This window comes from Cervus canadensis, chromosome 16 (assembly GCF_019320065.1).
Source record: "Cervus canadensis isolate Bull #8, Minnesota chromosome 16, ASM1932006v1, whole genome shotgun sequence".
Lineage (NCBI taxonomy): Eukaryota > Metazoa > Chordata > Mammalia > Artiodactyla > Cervidae > Cervus > Cervus canadensis.
In genome coordinates this window covers 38,351,805-38,370,732 of record NC_057401.1, presented here as the reverse complement: position 1 = coordinate 38,370,732, position 18,928 = coordinate 38,351,805, and the positions used below count along the sequence as shown (strand labels likewise).

Sequence of the window (18,928 nt, the reverse complement as noted above, 5' to 3'; positions counted from 1 at the left end):
GGTGCCGACAGGCTTGATGCAGGGTTACCACACACACACACACACACACACAAATATATATAGTTCTGGAAATGGTGCCGACAGGCTTGATGCAGGGTTACCACACACACACACACACACACACACACACACAAATATATATAGTTCTGGAAATGGTGCCGACAGGCTTGATGCAGGGTTACCACACACACACACACACACACACAAATATATATAGTTCTGGAAATGGTGCCGACAGGCTTGATGCAGGGTTACCACACACACACACACACACACACACACACACAAATATATATAGTTCTGGAAATGGTGCCGACAGGCTTGATGCAGGGTTACCACACACACACACACACACACACACACACACACACACACACACACAAATATATATAGTTCTGGAAATGGTGCCGACAGGCTTGATGCAGGGTTACCACACACAGACACACACACAGACACACACACACACACACACAAATATATATAGTTCTGGAAATGGTGACGACAGGCTTGATGCAGGGTTACCACACACACACACACACACACACAAATATATATATACGTGTGTGTGTGTGTATCTACAGGGTGTAGCAAAGACGAGATATGCCTGTATATAATGTTTTCTTATTTTGATTCTCACATCAACTGTTGTGCTACAGAAGATTCTTTTTTATAGAGCCTTATGTTTTTATACATGTGTGTATATATTTTAAGTCAAGGCCTGGCCGACAACACTGTCATTGCTAAGGTGAATAAAGCCGTCTGGGACCTAGACCGTCCTCTGGAGGAAGATTGCACCTTGGAGCTGCTCAAGTTTGAGGATGAGGAAGCTCAAGCAGTAAGTTTTTATTCAGATTTACAGTCTATTCCAGCTTATTATTTAAGCCAGCAGGTGGCTAAAGTTGGTTGATGTCTCATTGTCATATTTGAAGTCTTAATTTTTGTCTTTCATGTAGGAAACAGAATAAAAGTGTTTGTTTTATAAAATTAAGAAGTGCACTTAATTCAAATTTATTCTTACTCAGGATACTTCAGTGAGGGAAAAGTGCTCAGAATTTTATTAGAAATTGATTCAGCAAGCAAAAATTGTTCTCTACACTATTAGTCAACACTTAATCAAGGTGTATCTATTTATTAAATTTGAACATGATTTAAATTTCTGTTCCTTTTGGAAAATTGATTTTCATATCTTTCTTACCTTAAAATGCTGAAAGCACTATAAAAATCAGGCTGCATTTGACAGCAGAGTTTTTCCCTTATTTCTCCAGGGTGGAATACCATGTAAGAAGAAACATAATATTTTGTTTTAGTGACGGTGATTTGCTTACATGAATCAATGGTTTCCAAATGTACTCTGGAAGTTTTTAATGAGAATTTAAATTTACTTATTACTTTTTATTTTGATTTCAAGGTCCATGTGTTTGTTCTTGGTTTTAAATTGTATTGTAGGCTCTAGTTGTATGTTGTTTGGGGTCAATAAGAAAAAAGGGCTTCCATGGTAGCTCAGATGGTAAAAAAAATCCACCTGCAATGTGGGAGACCTGGATTGGATCCCTGGTCAGCAACATCCCCTAGAGGGGAGGGAAAGGCAACCCACTCCAGTATTCCTGCCTGGATAATCCCCATGGACAGAGGAGCCTGGTGGGCTATAGTCCATGGGGTCACAAAGAGTTGGACACAACTGAGCAACTAAACACAATAAGAAAAAAAGCAGGTATAACTCGTAAGTGATATTCCACAGCCAAGTAAAGGCCAGAGCATAGCCTGTGGGATTGACTCAAGAGACCCTAGACCATTGCAGTTAATATGACAGTCATGTTGTGGGTACCTGTTGTTTTCAGGGAACAAAATCCATCCAATTTAATTAATGATGCTAATTTGTATTTTAATTAGTTTGAACAGAGAATTTCTAAGATACAAATACAATTTAGTAATTAGAATCCTTTTAAATCCTTTTGGCTCTGAATATAATCACATTGCAATTGGTAGATTTATAAATTTAGATCTCCTTGTCTTGAGTTTATTCTATACTAAACTTTATGTATCTTTCAAAACAAACAATTAATTTACAACTTGTACTTCCAGACTCAAACCACCTTATTTTTCTTTGAATTTTCAGGTGTATTGGCACTCAAGTGCTCACATAATGGGTGAAGCCATGGAAAGAGTCTATGGTGGATGTTTGTGCTATGGACCACCAATAGAAAATGGATTCTATTATGACATGTACCTTGAAGAAGGGTAAGTTGTGTAACTGGATAAAGAAAATAAAATCTGAATTACTATGGGTTCATACTTTATTTTTAAAGATTTGTCAATAAAGGAGAAATGATATAAAGCTTATTGCTTCATAGTTAGCCAGTATTCCTGCTAAGAAACTTTGAAGTGTTGTAGTAACTCATGAAGTAGTAAAGACTTTCTTGAGAGCTCTGTTCTAGATCAATGAAGGTGATTTAGATCATAGACCTAAACCTTATGTCGGGAAATGAAATGAAGGTTGAACCTCTCCTTTCCTAGTGGGACATGTGGGAATTGTCTTTATGAAGAACTCGAAGTCACTGAAAATATAAAAATAGTTTATTAAAAAAATGTCTAGTTTAAAATTCTTAATATATGATACAAGGGTCTAAAATTCTTAATATATGATGCCAGGGTCTAAAATTCTTAATATAATGCAGAGGTCTGATCTTCTATATTAAAACCTTTTGTTTTAATGTTCCCCCAAGCTGTGGTGTGAGTAGAATGGGATAGAAAGAGATTGATTCTATTTTATTCTTCAGGGGTGTGTCCAGCAATGATTTCTCTTCTTTGGAGACTTTATGTAAGAAAATCATTAAAGAAAAGCAAGCTTTTGAAAGATTAGAAGTTAAGAAGGAAACTTTACTGGAAATGTTTAAGGTAAATTGAACTGTAACATGGCCTCCACTTCTGTTTCACTCATTAACGTTACTTAAAGTACATTGGGCTTAGCTTACTAAGTCGATGCCTATCCTGTTCTTTAGAAAAATTTAACAAATGTTTTTAAAACATGTATGACATTTATAGTCATACAATTAGACATACTTCAAATTGTATTTTAGCTACAGTATTTAGAAATAAAAATTAAAGAGTGGTTATTTTTTTAAATAATTTTTTTTATTTTCAGTACAACAAGTTCAAATGCAGGATTTTGAATGAAAAAGTGAATACTCCAACTACCACAGTCTACAGGTGAGAATATCAAGTGTCGTTAAATACTACTATTGTATATGTCATTTTAAGTCTTTGTTAAAATTCCTTTTTTTTTTTAATCTTCAGGTGTGGCCCCTTGATAGATCTCTGCCGGGGTCCTCATGTCAGACACACTGGCAAAATCAAGACTTTGAAAATACACAAAGTAAGCAGTGTAACTTTGGAGGCTCTATATAGACATACTTGTCTACTAAAGATGTATGTTTATTTAAACTTGCATTCATTTCTGTTTTCAGCCATGTTTCTCTTGCATATGTAAGGGTGGATTTTTTTCCTGTGCTGTCTGCTGACTGTGGGCACTGTGTGTCTCTAGCCTTTTTTTTTTTTTAACTGAAATTCTCTCAAGCAGTGACTGAGAGACTCACCACCCATCACCAGAGCACATGGTGGTGGAGATTTGGGGAACTTACAAAATCACACAGTCAAGCTTTGAGACCAACTCACTGTAGGGTGCATGCTTTTGACTTTTTTGTATGTCTAAGGTGGTCTTGTATCCAACTTGTATCCAAGTTGGTCTTTTTTTAACCAAACTAATCATGATAATAAGATTTTTTTGTTGTTGGTTCGTTAGCTATTTTCCATTTTTGCAGAATCTTCTTGTGAAAGAAAGGTGCCGCAAAAGTCAGTTTTGTTTGTGGAGTTGTGATGTCAGTGAGTATTGAGAACTGGGCAATTTTGAGAGGATTAAGCAACTAGCTTCGTGCTGTGGAATGAGTACAACCACCCTAGACAGACCTCAGCAACTGGGAGATGCTTATATATTACCTGTTCGCTTTTTGTGCCATTTTTCTTGAAATAAGGGCTAAATACGAATTTGACTCATAATGTAACTGTGAGAAATAACATGTAACTCTTAAATGAGATATTAAGAGTTTGAACATTATCTCATGGTTATTCCTTTTTTTCAGAATTCCTCCACCTACTGGGAAGGCAAGTCAGATATGGAGACTCTACAGAGAATTTACGGCATTTCATTTCCAGATCCTAAGATGCTGAAAGAATGGGAGAAGTTCCAAGAGGAGGCTAAAAACCGAGATCATAGGAAAATTGGAAGGGTATGTTTAAAAAGAATAATATGTGTAGACCAGATTTTCATTTGAAATATAATTGTATCAGGTAATGGGAATTTAATTCTGAAGAGGTGCTGTAGCTTTCAAGGACTTACTGTATTATCCTGGAAAAGCTGTAAATTACTTATTCATTGTCCACATTATCTTTCTAGAATGTGTTCAGTACTGTGCAGAAATTCATTTTAACTACTCTTTTTATTGAGAACACATGTTGATGGCCTACATTTTTCTGTAAAAGAAGTACAGTAGCATTTCGTAGAGCTGGGAGATGCTTTTGAAATTCCCTGCTCTCGCTGACTTACTTGAAAGACATGGAAACTTAAGTCCCAGGAACGTTTATCTGCCTGTTGCCCAACATGACACAGAGCATCACCAGTGGATTCTGTCCTTTACTTTATTCCTCTACCCCTAGATGTTTACTAAACTGGAAGTTAAGTTTGGTAAAAAATATTCATTTCTAAAAGTGTGTTCACTCTGTGCCAGGCATGATCCATATATATACGTATAAACTTCCTTTTGCTTTTGTATACCCAGGACCAAGAACTCTACTTCTTCCATGAACTCAGCCCTGGGAGTTGTTTTTTCCTGCCCAAGGGAGCCTACATTTATAACACACTTATTGAATTCATCAGGGTAAGCCATATTCATTCTTTTCTTCTGTAGATTTAAGACATAAGTTGATTTTTATTAGATAAGGTCTGCCAGAGGGAAAGATAACCTTGTGTTTGAGAAGAAACATTTTAAAGAATAAATGAAAATGGATGTATTAGGTGTCATAAAATGTATAAAAAATTCTTTCCTCCTAATATGTGGTCTTGTCCATATAGTTGGGTATATATGCATGAGACAAGCTGGTGAGCTTGAAATGGGGCCCGTAACCCCTTATGCAGGAGATCTGTGGCTTTCTGACCATTCATTTGTATTTTCTTTGAAAAACAAGCTAATCTTTACATTACTTTTTTCTTTGTAAACTGTGACAACCGTACGTTTATAGAGAATAACACCACCAGTATCTCTGTACTCGTCTCCTAATTAAAACATATCCAAATGGGGCTATATTTGCTTCAGATTTTTTATTGAGGTAGAGTAATACATGGGCTTCCCTGGTGGCTCAGTGGTAAAGAATCCTCCTGCCAATGCAGAAGACATGGGTTTGATCCCTGGGTCAGGAGGATCTGGAGAAGGAAAGGGCAACCTACTCCAGTATTCTTGCCTAGGAAGCCCCATGGACAGAGCAGCCTGGCGGGCTGTAGTCCTTGGGGTTAAAGAGTCACACACTACTTAGCAACTAAACAACCGAGTAATACATACATGCTAAGAGGGGAGAAACTCTCTTTTGAGACTCCTTTCTGATCTACTTCCTTCCTTTCCTAGAAGAAACTGTATTATTTTAAAGTTAGCATGGATGGATCCTTTTTGTCCATGTTATTTTTACATCTACCATATAAATATGTATCTAAATTAGGTGTTTGTATGCTTCAAAGTTACATGCATGAAGTCTTGCTGTGTATTAGTCTGCCCTGTGATTTTCATTTCAGATAAGTACACATCCAGTTTATTTTCACCTGTTCAGTATTAATCCACTGTATAACTTCCACAGTGTGCCCATTTCCTTACTGGGCACACTGACGTCATTTCCCTTTCTCCCGTGTGACCAGTTGTGCTGGAGTACCCTCCTCTTATACATGTGCAGGGGCCTCCTCTTTGGTGAATACCTCCCGGCGGAGCTTGGAGATTTTAAGATGTGCATCTTGAACTTTACTAGATAGTATAAAGTGGCTCGTGAAATTGTTCCTTGCACCTGATGTGTAAGCATGTATTCCCTACACATGCACTGTGTCTGTTTCCTAACAGAGTGAATACAGGAAACGAGGATTCCAGGAGGTGGTCACCCCGAACATCTATAACAGCCGGCTCTGGGTGACCTCGGGCCACTGGCAGCACTACAGCGAGAACATGTTCTCCTTTGAAGTGGAAAAGGAGCTGTTTGCCCTGAAACCCATGAACTGCCCGGGACACTGGTATTCAGCAGTTTTGAGTTTCTCTCAGGTTTTCTAGCCATCAGTCCTAGATTGTTTTTCCTCCTTTGAAAGTATTAATTAAAAAAAAAAAAATGATGCAATCAGAAGAGTATTTAAATACATCATCAGTGCAGTGGTGTAACGTCTTCTGTCCTCAGATCTGTAGACATTCAAGAGTGGCACTGGGGCAGCATCAGTGAACAGGCAGAACACAGAACAGGGGAGACTTTTATTTTTTTATTTTTTTAAGATACATGTATCAGAACCTCCTGCTGATGAATTGACATCCTTGGAAAATCCTCCTTGCCTTGAGGCAGCTCACTCTGTATCCTTGGAAGCTGGGTGAGGAGTAGCGTAAGGCAGACCAGGGAGAGCTGGGGCTGGCTGCAGGTGGCCAAGTCATAGCTCCTAGCACCAGTCCCAGCAGCCAGGCCTCGAGGACAGAGGGCATGAGACAGAGGAGTCTCCACGTGGGCCCTGACTTGTAAGTCAGGGAGCCAAGTTCAAGTTCATTCTTAGTCTTCCCAGGTTCTTCAAAGTTTCTGAAGCACCTTCAGACTAACCGGGAACTAAAGCACTTGGGGGAGCAGTAAGAAAGTACAGGAGGCACTGGTGGTAAAGCTCCTGCCTGCCAATGCAGGTAGACGTAAGAGACGCGGGTTCAGTCCCCAGATTGGGAAGATCTCCTGGAGAAGGAAATGGCAACCCACTCCAGTATTCTTGCCTGTCCCACGGACAGAAGAGCCTGGCAGGCTACGTCCATAAGGTAGCAAAGAGTTGGACACGACTAAAGTGACTTGCATAGCACAACAGAAAGTACAGACTTTTGTTTCCACTGTTTATGTAGCTAAGATTTTCTTTACAATATGAGCCTTAAAGGCCATCCTCAAAGAGCACAAGGATAGGACTTCAGGATTAATGGAAATATATTTTTTTTCTGGCTTGGTTATGGATGGTTGTATTATAATTTATTTGCTCCTTTATTCATGCAAGTGCTTAGAGAAGCCCAGACTTCTGATGCATGAACAGCTAGATCCAGTATTTGACAGCCTTTCTTAGCAGTATCAGAGAAGCAGTTGTGTTCTTGTGAAATTAAATGTCAGTGGAATTTACTTTGCTCTCTTCTTTAGCCTCATGTTTGATCATCGGCCAAGATCCTGGCGAGAGTTGCCTCTGCGAGTTGCTGATTTTGGGGTGCTTCATAGGAATGAGCTGTCAGGAGCACTCACAGGACTCACTCGGGTCCGAAGGTTCCAGCAAGATGATGCCCATATATTCTGTGCCATCGAGCAGGTATGAGACTCGGGTGAGACACCTTGAAAGACATGTCAAGAAAATCGAGGAAAATTAAATTACCACTGTGCCCCCCTCCCTTTTTCTTTTTTTGTAAAGATTGAGGATGAAATAAAAGGTTGTTTGGATTTTCTGCGTACAGTATATAGCATATTTGGATTTTCTTTTAAACTGAACCTGTCTACTCGCCCAGAAAAATTCCTTGGAGATATTGAAGTATGGAATCAAGCTGAGAAAGTAAGTGGTGGTTTTCAGCATGCTTCAGTATTACTTGAGTGAAATTGGCTTGCGCCATAACGTGAGAAAGCCAAGCTTCTTTAAATAGATAAAAGCGAAAGAAAATTGGAAATGGTTTCTAGGCTTGTGTAAGCCAGTTTTTTCCTCTGTGATTTTGTATTTTAGACATGGTTGAGTGTTTTTTTAGTCATCAAGCTGTAACCTTTAAAGGGGTTTGTGTTATGAGTATGTCTAGGTGGAAAAAATTGTAAAGCAAAGAATAGTAACCCATGAAAGTAGTTATAATATTTTTAGTCTCAAATTAGGATGGAAGAAGTTGCATTTGAACAAAAATTTAAATCATTTTGTTTTATCCTTAGCAACTTGAGAACAGTCTGAATGAGTTTGGTGAAAAGTGGGAATTAAATCCCGGAGATGGAGCTTTCTATGGTCCAAAGGTCAGTACCAAAGTCTAATTAAGAGTAGTATGTCTTTTCTGTTTGGGTGAAGAAGAGATTACTTTAAAGTTTTTAAAAATTCACCCCTAATAGAACCCAATCTTTGCCTCTTAGATTGACATCCAGATTAAAGACGCTATTGGGCGGTACCACCAGTGTGCAACAGTACAGCTGGATTTTCAGTTGCCCATTAGATTTAATCTTACTTTTGTAAGGTGAGTTTCTAAGTGTCTGCTCTGAATATTCTTCCGTAAGGATATAAAGGAACATATATACAAAATAAAGGAAGACAATTTTTTTTTTCTTCTAGCCATGATGGTGATGATAAGAAAAGGCCAGTCATTATCCATAGAGCCATCTTGGGGTCAGTGGAAAGAATGATTGCTATCCTCACTGAAAACTATGGGGGCAAATGGTAATGTTTGTCATTTTCTTGTGTCTTTGTCTAGACTGTGTAAATTAACTGTCAGAAATGTCTGCTGTCCAATTTAGTTCTGTGGTGGAAAGGGAGAATGATTCTAGTTGGTAACTTCTAATTAATGACAAGTGTTTACTAAAAAGGAATTACAGTCTAAACCCAAACTTTTTAGCTATAAGAATGTTTTTAATTATTTTTAGCAGTTGATTGGTTTGAATGTTATATAATTGCTTTCTAATTAGGAATTATTAATCAGTAAGAAGCTTATTGTTTTGATTGCTTTCTAAGTAACTTTGGAAACTTATAAAACTTTGTTTTTTGTTTGAGTAAACAAAAGTAGGCCTTCAGCAATACCTTGTTCAGTGTTGCTGATGATAATAAATAAGTATTTTGGACCCTTTAGAAGCCAAGTTTTTTTTTTTTTTGGATTGAAAGTACAGAGTCCAAACCAATTAATATTTTTGTATCTTATTTCTAGAAACATTTGTTTCTGCCAGCAAGATAATAAGCACATGACTTGGATTTTATTTTCTCAGCACCTTTGTCTGGGCCCCCATTTTGGGAAGGCAGTTCAAAACAGGAAATGGTTATGAAACACCCATTTTGTACAGCCTGCATTATTACTGCATTGCAGTCACTTCAGTTTTATTTGTAATTTGATTAGTTCAGATATTTTAGGGGTCAGGGATGTCATACATATAAAATGAAATAAGCTAATTTCTTTACAGTTATATTTCACAAAATCAAAACAAATATGGGCGGTATTCTCTGCACAATCTCGAGAATAGGGGCATGTTCTACCAAACCTGTAGTAGGTGGGGAACAGCCCACCTCAGCGCATGTTCTACCAAACCTGTAGTAGGTGGGGAACAGCCCACAACTGGGGTAGAATTTGGTGCTCACCAAATTCAGCCTAATTTGGTGCTTGAAAGTGAAAATGAAAGTTGCTCAGTCATGTCTGACTCTTTGCGACCCCATGGACTATACAGTCCATGGAAATCTCCAGGCCAGAATACTGGAGTGCATAGCCTTTCCCTTCTCCACGATCTCCCAACCCAGGGATCAAATCTCCCACATTGCAGGTGGATTCTTTACCAGCTGAGCCATGAGGGAAGCAATTTGAGGCTTACTCCAGCCTAACAGTAGCAATTACTCCCCTAATTATAGCAAAATAACTTGAACATAGAGGCGGGACCAGGAGCAGCACTGGCTTGAGTCTGCAGCGGGTGGGGATTGGGTGCCTGAAATCCCTGAAAGGAGAACTACAGGTGGGCTCACCTTTTTATAAGCAGTGAAAACACACTCACTTTTACCAAGTACCATCACCAGTTACCAGCAGTTTCAATTTGTTGAGTCCTGCAAAATGTATCTTGAATAAACTGAGGCACAGTCTCTGTCCCTACATGAAGAATAAGTAATACAATAACACTTCAGTAAAATAACCTTTGGGATAAAATAACTTGAATCATTAGGTGCTTTCCTTATCAGCGTGTTAAGCCCTCCAGCAGCAGGTGCCGTGGTGTTTGCTGTTAGCTGCTGTGTTGAATTATGGGGCGTGGTCCCAGCTCTCTATCTGCTTTGCTCTCTCTCTGCTTAGCAAGACAAGTCTTAGTTACAGATTTTCCCTTTTTTCTGCTTCTGAATCGTCCTTCAGTCCTTATTGGACATGGAGAAAAAGCCAGGTTGTTGGAAGTGGCCCTTGCATGTTTTAGGAAAAGGTACTGAATAGTAGACTAAGAAATGTGCTATCCTTGTTGAAGAAAGTTCCCAAATTCACATTAAATATTTTTTGATTTCTTCTGAAGGCCCTTCTGGCTGTCCCCTCGTCAGGTAATGGTAGTTCCAGTGGGACCAACGTGTGATGAATATGCCCAAAAGGTAATCCTTAAGTATGACTTTCTTTGAATTTAATAGCTGTTGTTCAGCTTTTCAGATCTCATAAATTATATCTGTGCTTTGTAAGTCAAGCTGCTTGTGATATAGAGAAGTGTTTACATTTTCAGTCTTTGGTAAGCCTAAGTAGATCATATTACCACTTTAATATTTTTTTATGTGGTTCTGTGGTGAGTAGACTTAATTTGTAAAGTTTTATACACACTTGTATGTTTTAGTTTTTAATGTTAGCAAATAGTGTGACATGTAAATTCAAATGCATAATGTAGTGTAAACTGCTATTTGACCCAGGGTAGTTCTGCTTTGTTTCTAATGCACATTTCTTTCATTTGAAGCTTTTTTTCAAGTTGATGGTATGACAGAGCAATCTTTGCCCTCCCTACCAAAAAGCCACCTTACTAACAAATGTACGAATAACCATTCATACTTCACACCTTAAAGAGTAGAACAGTCTATTCTGTTATACAGCAACAATTCCATGCTAAGGAATCTCAAATTATGAAAAGTTAAGTTATTAATAAAAAGCATTGTTTCATAATTGCAAGCTGAAAGTAATAAATTGGCTAGACAAAAATCTAAATATCAATGAATAACATTTTAACATCAAAACCACCATGTTGGACTTCCCTGGCAGTCCAGTGGTTAAGACCCCACGCTTCCATTGAAGGGAGCACGGGTTCAGTCCCTGATTAGGGCACTAAGATCACAGACCGCACTGTGCAGCCGAAAAAAAAAAAACCCAGCCTGCATTCGGATCAGAATAAATTGCACTCAGGTCTCTCAACTGCCTTTTAATAAAGGAACATTAAAAAAAAACCCACTGATAGGCAGACTATTCAAGATACACTGTATTCCTGTTACCTCACACAGTAGTTTTAGTTAGAAATTATAAGAATCAGTTATGCTTTCCATGGTTAATGGATTTTACTTTATTGTATATGCATTATGAAAGCTCACACAGTAGAAAAAAGGTCAGTTTTAGTTAACTCACTTTTCAGCTGTAACACTGACTTTCTCCATGTGGGGATGGAGTGGCATTTCAAATTATATAGGAGGTGGATTTTTGATTATACTGAGTTGTGGGGGGAGGGCACTGCTATTAATAACTAATGACTAGAGACCACAGGTGTTAAACAGCCTGCAATTACCAGGCTTCTTACCCAGTAGCAGAGTAACTAACATGTGCACAGGGCTCATGTTAAGGAAAAAAGTACTAATGCTTCATACTTTAAAATAGGTTACAGTTGAGAGTGTAGTCTTATCCTGGCACTGTAATAAACTGAGTAAGAACCTTTTTGACATTTGCATACTTATAAAATCCCAGAAGGTTCATTGGTTAATGATCAGTAATGATCATTAACAATCATTAATGATCACTAAACCTATTAGTGAAGTAAAAATGGCCCATTCAGATCATTCTGTCTTATTGAGTGGTAATTGGTTGTCAGATAGATGGAAAATTTAACCTAGTTTATTTAATTCACTAGTTTATCTCTCAAACAATATATTGTTTTGTAGTTCCACATCACGATAATATATGCTTCAGTATATTTACTAGCATTCCTTTTTTGTTTGCGTAATTGTCCAAATTGTTAATAAAATTATTTAAGATCAAAATATAATTCTCCTTGAGATCTGAAGAATTCTCTCTGTTTAAATAGGTACGGCAACAATTCCACGATGCTAAATTCATGGTGGACATTGATCTGGATCCAGGCTGTACATTAAACAAGAAGATCAGAAATGCACAGTTAGCACAATATAACTTCATCCTAGGTAAGAAAGGAGACTTACCAAAGATAGCCTGCCAAACCTTAGGAAAACTTGAAACTCGGAGATGTAGGCTTAAGGGAATTGTCATCATGAGTAGTTCTTTCCAGTCCTGATCTCAAACTGTATGTTTGTTCTGTTGATACAACAAAGGAACATTTTGGTTTGAAAACTTGAAAGATTCAAGTAATCTTGAAAGGTTTGTCTAAAAATCTTCTCCCCTTCACCTCCTACTTTTTGTCTGGTGAATTTTTATTAAGTTGGCTGGATTAAGTGACTTGGTAATAAGCACAGCAAGCAGTTCTAGTCATTGTAGAATGGTGGGTTGGGTTTTGTTTTTTCATGAGTAGATTCGGTCACTTGTACATTTTAGTGAATCAGAAGCTACAGAGTAGATTTCTGTTCGAATATTCAGTAGGAATCTTTTCACCTAACAAAAGCTTTGTGGGTTTTGGTTTAGTTGTTGGTGAAAAAGAGAAAACCAGCGGTACTGTCAATATCCGCACCAGAGACAATAAGGTGCACGGAGAACGTACGACCTCTGAAACCATCGAGCGGCTCCAGCAGCTCAAGCATTCCCGCAGCAAACAGGCAGAAGAAGAGTTTTAAGGAAGAACTTTGCCCAGCTTGGCTCAGTAGAAAAGGGTGAGCAGGTTTGCCTACCATGAACTTTGTATGATGGAAAATATCAGCTTATACTGACCTTGGAATAATTTGGCGGAGCCTTCGGAGATTACTGCAGATCAATATTTTTTAATTTAGCCTTTAGACTATTTAGACTTTAGACGTATTTGAAGAAGGTAATTAAAAGTGACCCAGTAACATGATTTTATTCATTAAATTTCTGAACACTGAAATTAAAGCATGAGGAATGTGCTAATGTAATGTGGAAGAATGTTTTTGTAAATGTAATACAGCTAAAATGTAAGTTTTTTCAGATTTGGTCAATGGAAAAGATCAGAATTGGATTATGATATAAAAAATAAAAACTTCTGTTCACGTAAGTTTCAACTGCTCTGTCCTTCATGTCCATATACACCTACCCGGAACAAATCACTTGATCCAATATTTATCTTTCATGTTTTGTAACACAGATGATGTAAGTTGGATGGAGAGGTCAAGCCCTTAGTGTGTGCTGTTCTCAAACTGCGGTATGAAACAGGGGCCTGCTGCTCAGTCATAGGATGACATCTTGTAGGAATGTCACTTGTAGCTGTTTTGGAGACACAAACCTTTTAAAACCAACCATGAAGCTATTTTAGAGTAGATTTGCACACATTTTTAAGAAGGGTGAGTCATGGATATGGATATAGATATCTATTTCAGTTTCAGTTCAGTCGCTCACTCGTGTCTGACTCTTTGCAACCCCATGGACTGCAGCACGCCAGGCCTCCCTGTCCATCACCAACTCCCAGAGTTTATTCAAACTCATGTTCATTGAGTCAGTGATGCCATCCAACCATCCCATCCTCTGTCGTCCCCTTCTCCTCCTGCCCTCAATCTTTCCCAGCATCAGGGTCTTTTCCAATGAGTCAGTTCTTCGCATCAAGTGGCCAAAGTATTGGAGTTTCAGCTTCAACATCAGTCCTTCCAATGAACACTCAGGATTGCTTTCCTTTAGGATGGACTGGTTGGATCTCCTTGCAGTCCAAGGGATTCTCAAGAGTCTTCTCCAACACCACAGTTCAAAAGCATCAATTCTTCTGTGCTCAGCTTTCTTTATAGTCCAACTGTCACAACCATACATGACTACTGGAAAAACCATAGCCTTGACTAGATGGACCTTTGTTGTCAAAGTAATGTCTCTGCTTTTTAATATGCTGTCTAGGTTGATCATAACTTTCCTTCCAAGGAGTAAGTGTCTTTTAATTTCATGACTGCAATCACAATCTGCAGTGATTTTGGAGCCCAAAAAAATAAAGTCAGCCACTGTTTCCACTGTTTGGCCGTCTATTTGCCATAAAGTGATGGGACCGGATGCCATGATCTTAGTTTTCTGAATCTATAGAGATCTCTATATCTAGATATAAAAAGGATGTTTCATAGATTCAGAGAACAAACTAGTGGTTACTAGTGCAGAGAGACAAGAGACGAGGGGCAGTATAGGGATAGATAGAGGGTTAGGAGATATAAATGTTTAAGTATAAAACCAGCTACAAGGATATATTGTATAGTACTAGGGAATTTAGCCAGGATTCTGTAATGAATATAAATGGAGGATGATAATCTTAAAAATTGTTAATCACTATGTAACTTATTTAGTATTGTATGTCAGCTGTACTTCAATGAAAAAAGAAATGTGTGTTTATGGCAGATTCTTCTGGGCCCTAGAATTCTTTATGCAAATTCCATATTCTCTCATAAGGAATAATTTATGAGTTTCTTTTTTGCCAATGAATGGTGTTTGGGAGAACACCACAGAATAAGGAATTTCTTGTTTTTAATTAATAAGTGGAGACTTATTAATTCCTCTTTAGTGATTCTAAAAATGTAGCATCTTGTCAGTTCTCCAGTAACTCCAGTAGTTTGTTTGCTAGGGTCACTTCAAAGCAGAGCCAATTTGCATCAACTAATCCTCATTTTAATAAAGGAGATAAGATCTTTAATCATAGGGGTTTTTCTTTTTGAAACTTCATAATTAAGCCTTTCTTATGACTGTCTTAAGACAGCCTTTGACAGATTTGTAATTAACTTCTTATCTGATCTTGGGAAATTAATTTGGCATTTGAACCAAAACTTTGTATTCACAAATCATAACACCAAAACATCTGATTCATTTCACAACTATACTTGACTTTTATTTCTTTAAAATCATAGTACCTGAGTTTGGATTTTTTTCCTCAGTTTTTAAAAAAACTCATATTACGAAGAATTATTTTAAATTGTTTTCATAATGTAGTTCAAAGACCAGCTATGATTTATCTAGATTTTTTTCCAGTCCCCTTTTTACACTTGAAGCAACAATGGCTTTTCTTGCAATACTTGGAAATACTACAAAATGTAAGATATAAAAGTATAATAAAGACATAGGTAAGCAGGACTGGGAATCAAAAGATTACTCTTTGTAACTGACACCTTCTTAACTTAGTCCTCAGATTTCAGTGGAAGTATTAGGGGACCACTCTTATCTCAGGTGGCGCTAGTAGTAAAGAACCTGCCAGCCAATGCAGGAGACATAGAGACATGGATCAGGACATCCCCTGGAGGAGGGCATGGCAACCCACTCCAGTATTCTTGCCTAGAGAATCCCATGGACAGAGGAGCCTGATGACAGTCCATAGGGTCACAAAGAGTCGGACACTACTGAAGCAACTTGGCAGGCATCCCAGCAAAGCTCTTGTGCCTGTAGTTTATTTTCCTTCTCTTTCCCAGAGAACAGACTTCTATTTATTGTACCCCTCTGATCTCTTCTGGCATATAATGAAGAATCGACAGAATCCACATTCTGGAATTTCCTGGGCAGTCCAATGGATAAGACTCCGTGTTTCCACTGCATGGGGCACAGGTTCGACCCCTGGTCAGGGAACGAAGATCCACATGCCACACAGCATGGCCTAAAAAGAAGTGATAGAACCTAATTGTTTAGACTGTATCAAGAGTTACATGATCTTGGTAATAAAATATACAGACAGGAACGATGTAAGAACAATGACATCTGCAAAGACAGATTTTGTGGTGTAAAAATCACAAAATTAGGTACAAAAATAAAGTAGGTGCCAAAATGTGTGAAGTATGTACCAAAACCAAAATGAAGCCAAAATCTGTAGAGACGTGAAGTCTGTACTGCGCAGGCGGGTTAGGACGGTCGAGACAAGTGAAAGGTTGAAGGACCTGGGATGGCCGGCTGAGGTCACACCTGAGCCCCTCGTGACCTCCTGTGCCCACTGCATCCACGTGCTTCACTGATCTTTACTACATCCCCACACACCTGCACTGTGACTGCTGGACGGTGCTTCTTGAGTTGTACTGGGCACAGGCATCTCCAGGAGATGCCGTGAAAATGTGCACTTACGTTGTAGGTCTGGGTCCTGGGATCCTGTGTCTAACAAATTCCTAGTTGATGCTGAGAAGCACACTCTGAAAATCAAATTGTAGTAGAAGGCCTGAAAGGAAACCAGGCTCTTGTACTGTGGACCCTCAGCTGATTCCCACTGTGCCAGGCAACCACATGCCATACCTGTGTAGGCTTCCGTTCCTGTGTCCAAATATGTTACTCTCTGTCACTTTAGAACCTTCTTTCGACTTTTGCAGAAGATGTGGATTTCAATTCACATCCTTTCATGTCTTCCCTCCATCCTAATATATATCAACTTTTTGTTAAATGCATAGTAGGTGTTACTGGGCTTCCCAGTTGGCTCAGTGGTAAAGAATCCACCTGTCAGTACAGAAGACGTGGGTTCGACCCCTGGGTTGGGAAGATCTCCTGGAAAAGGGAACGACAACCCACTCCAGTATTCTTGCCTGGAGAATCCCATGGACAGAGCTATAGAGCATGGATCACAAAGAGTCAGGACACAACTTAGCAACCAGACAACAGCAACAACAGGGTGTTATTGTTACTAGGTTCACAAATATGCTCTAATCATATTCTATGATTACATTTTCCTAGTATAGCTTTTCTTAATGGACTTGATAGTTTTCTCTTTCTTTTAAAATGTTTTCCTTGAGTATCTGACTTGAACAGTTCTTTTCTGTACCTTTCATTATACTTTTCCCAAAAGTCAATTTTCCTCCAAACTTTATTGAGGTATTATTGACATACATATGTGTCAATAATGTAGTAAGTTATGCACAATGTGATGATTTGGTACACATAAATATTGCAAAATGGTTTACTGCAGTAAGGTTAGTTTACATCTCCATACCCTCTACTACCATTTTCCAAGACAAGTTTCTTTTAGAAGCTTCCAGTGTTCTGCTGCAACGTGGGCTCATGGCAGTCCTCACCTGGATCAGCAGCTCCCATCTCCACTCCACATTTGATCTCTTCCCTGAATTTCATATCTTCCTTTTACTTGGGTCACAGCTTCATGTCGGTGGGCAGGATTTTCCAGCTGCTTTTCAAAGAAGGATCTGTGGAGTTGGGTATAGAATCTTGGTTGAAAATAAATTATTTTTCTAAGGCTTTAGAAGACATTGCTTTCATTTTCTTCTGCCTTCTAGTATTTCTCTGAAGAATCCATTCTTATTCCCTGTCCTTTGTGGGTTACCTGTCACTTTTTTTCTCTGAAAAGTTTAGATCTCTTTTTCTTTAGCCTTATTGTTCTGAAATTACATGATGATGGTGTAGGTCTTTTACCTTCCATCCTGGTGAGCAGCCTTTTCATTCTGGAAATTGGTGCCCTGCAGTTCTGAGAAAGGCTTTTTGTGTTGTCTTTGATGACTTTCTTCCTTATCTTGGTCCTAATGAGCCTTCTATTATATACGTGTTCTACTTTAGGGGAGATTTCCTTAACTTTTCTTTCTATAATTTCAAGTGTGTGTGTGTGTGTACAGACTGGAGAACTTTACTGAATTACAATCTGATAGGCAGTTTATTTTTCCTTCTGTTCTTCGTGCTTAATTTCTATCATTTAGAACTAATTTCTATCATTTAGTTGTTTTACATTCGAGTTCTCCTTAACTTTATCTTCCCATTCATTCTATTGATTAAAAAAAGTTTCAACTGCCACTTTTTTTAAGTTTTCAGGATTATTCTCTGTTCTGAGCCTGTTCCTTTTATAATAACATTCTGTAGGGGTTGTTAAGTTTCTTTAGAGAAGTTTCTTCCAATCTCCCTGCAACTTAAGCCTGCTGGCGTTGCATGCAGGAAGGGGCTTGGCAGAGGAAGTCTTATTCAGGATGCTGACTGTAACTTACTCTCCCAATATCCAAGCCCACTTCATCTTTGTCCTCCTCAGACCCTGGTGTCTCAGAAGGCTGCAGGCTCTCTGAGAATAAACCAAACATTCTTCTGGGAGGGGCAGCATGGAGCAACCACCTGACTGCACAAGGTAGGGCTGCAGACAGAGGTTTAACTACTCTCCATGCAGACTTCAAATAAAGCCCTTGGATTTAGTCCCCTTTCTTCCATTGTACCCAACGCCTCTAATTCCTGAAAGTTCCTGGCTTCTTCGAGGCAAATAGTCTTGCTCTTTCTAGTCTGTACAAGCATTTTAATTTGACCTTCCTTTTCTCTGCTGCATCATAAGCCAGTGCCCCATTTACCTTCTTTTAGTTGGATACAATTTAGTGACTAAACCACAACCACCACAAAACGGTTCAACTCTTGGTGGGTGCCAAGCCAATAGACACAACCAAGCCACCGATCAGGAGAAGGAAGGATTAATTACTTGCAGCAGGTAAAGAGAATCCCCGTGATCTCCTCCAAAGCAGTATGTCCCCAAAGAGCAAAATTGGGGATATTTTAAGCTAAGGTCATATGCATATTCATGAAGGTGTTTGAGCAGAGGTGAATTCACCGTAAAAATGGGGCAAAGCTTGACAGATCCTAAGCTTTCCTTGAAGTCAAGAAGGTCGATAAAGTCAACGTCAACATCCCTTAGGCTCCAGTTGATCTGG

The 18,928-nt window shown here is 38.6% G+C and overlaps 1 protein-coding gene across 2 annotated transcripts in view; it reads left to right on the top strand.

Annotated features, from left to right (window-relative positions):
- TARS1 (threonyl-tRNA synthetase 1) overlaps positions 1-13,371 on the top strand; it is a 24,502-nt gene extending 11,131 nt beyond the window's left edge. For both annotated transcript variants that reach the window (XM_043488826.1, XM_043488827.1), the window contains 16 exons: positions 712-835; positions 2,117-2,238; positions 2,778-2,895; positions 3,143-3,207; positions 3,295-3,373; positions 4,137-4,283; positions 4,833-4,931; positions 6,153-6,319; positions 7,450-7,612; positions 7,712-7,849; positions 8,209-8,286; positions 8,401-8,501; positions 8,597-8,701; positions 10,510-10,582; positions 12,259-12,373; positions 12,828-13,371. In XM_043488826.1, the coding sequence (XP_043344761.1) occupies positions 712-835; positions 2,117-2,238; positions 2,778-2,895; positions 3,143-3,207; positions 3,295-3,373; positions 4,137-4,283; positions 4,833-4,931; positions 6,153-6,319; positions 7,450-7,612; positions 7,712-7,849; positions 8,209-8,286; positions 8,401-8,501; positions 8,597-8,701; positions 10,510-10,582; positions 12,259-12,373; positions 12,828-12,976 (1,843 nt within the window). In that variant the 3' untranslated portion in view covers positions 12,977-13,371. The remainder of the gene's footprint in view (positions 1-711; positions 836-2,116; positions 2,239-2,777; positions 2,896-3,142; positions 3,208-3,294; positions 3,374-4,136; positions 4,284-4,832; positions 4,932-6,152; positions 6,320-7,449; positions 7,613-7,711; positions 7,850-8,208; positions 8,287-8,400; positions 8,502-8,596; positions 8,702-10,509; positions 10,583-12,258; positions 12,374-12,827) is intronic.
- Positions 13,372-18,928: the final 5,557 nt, after the last annotated feature.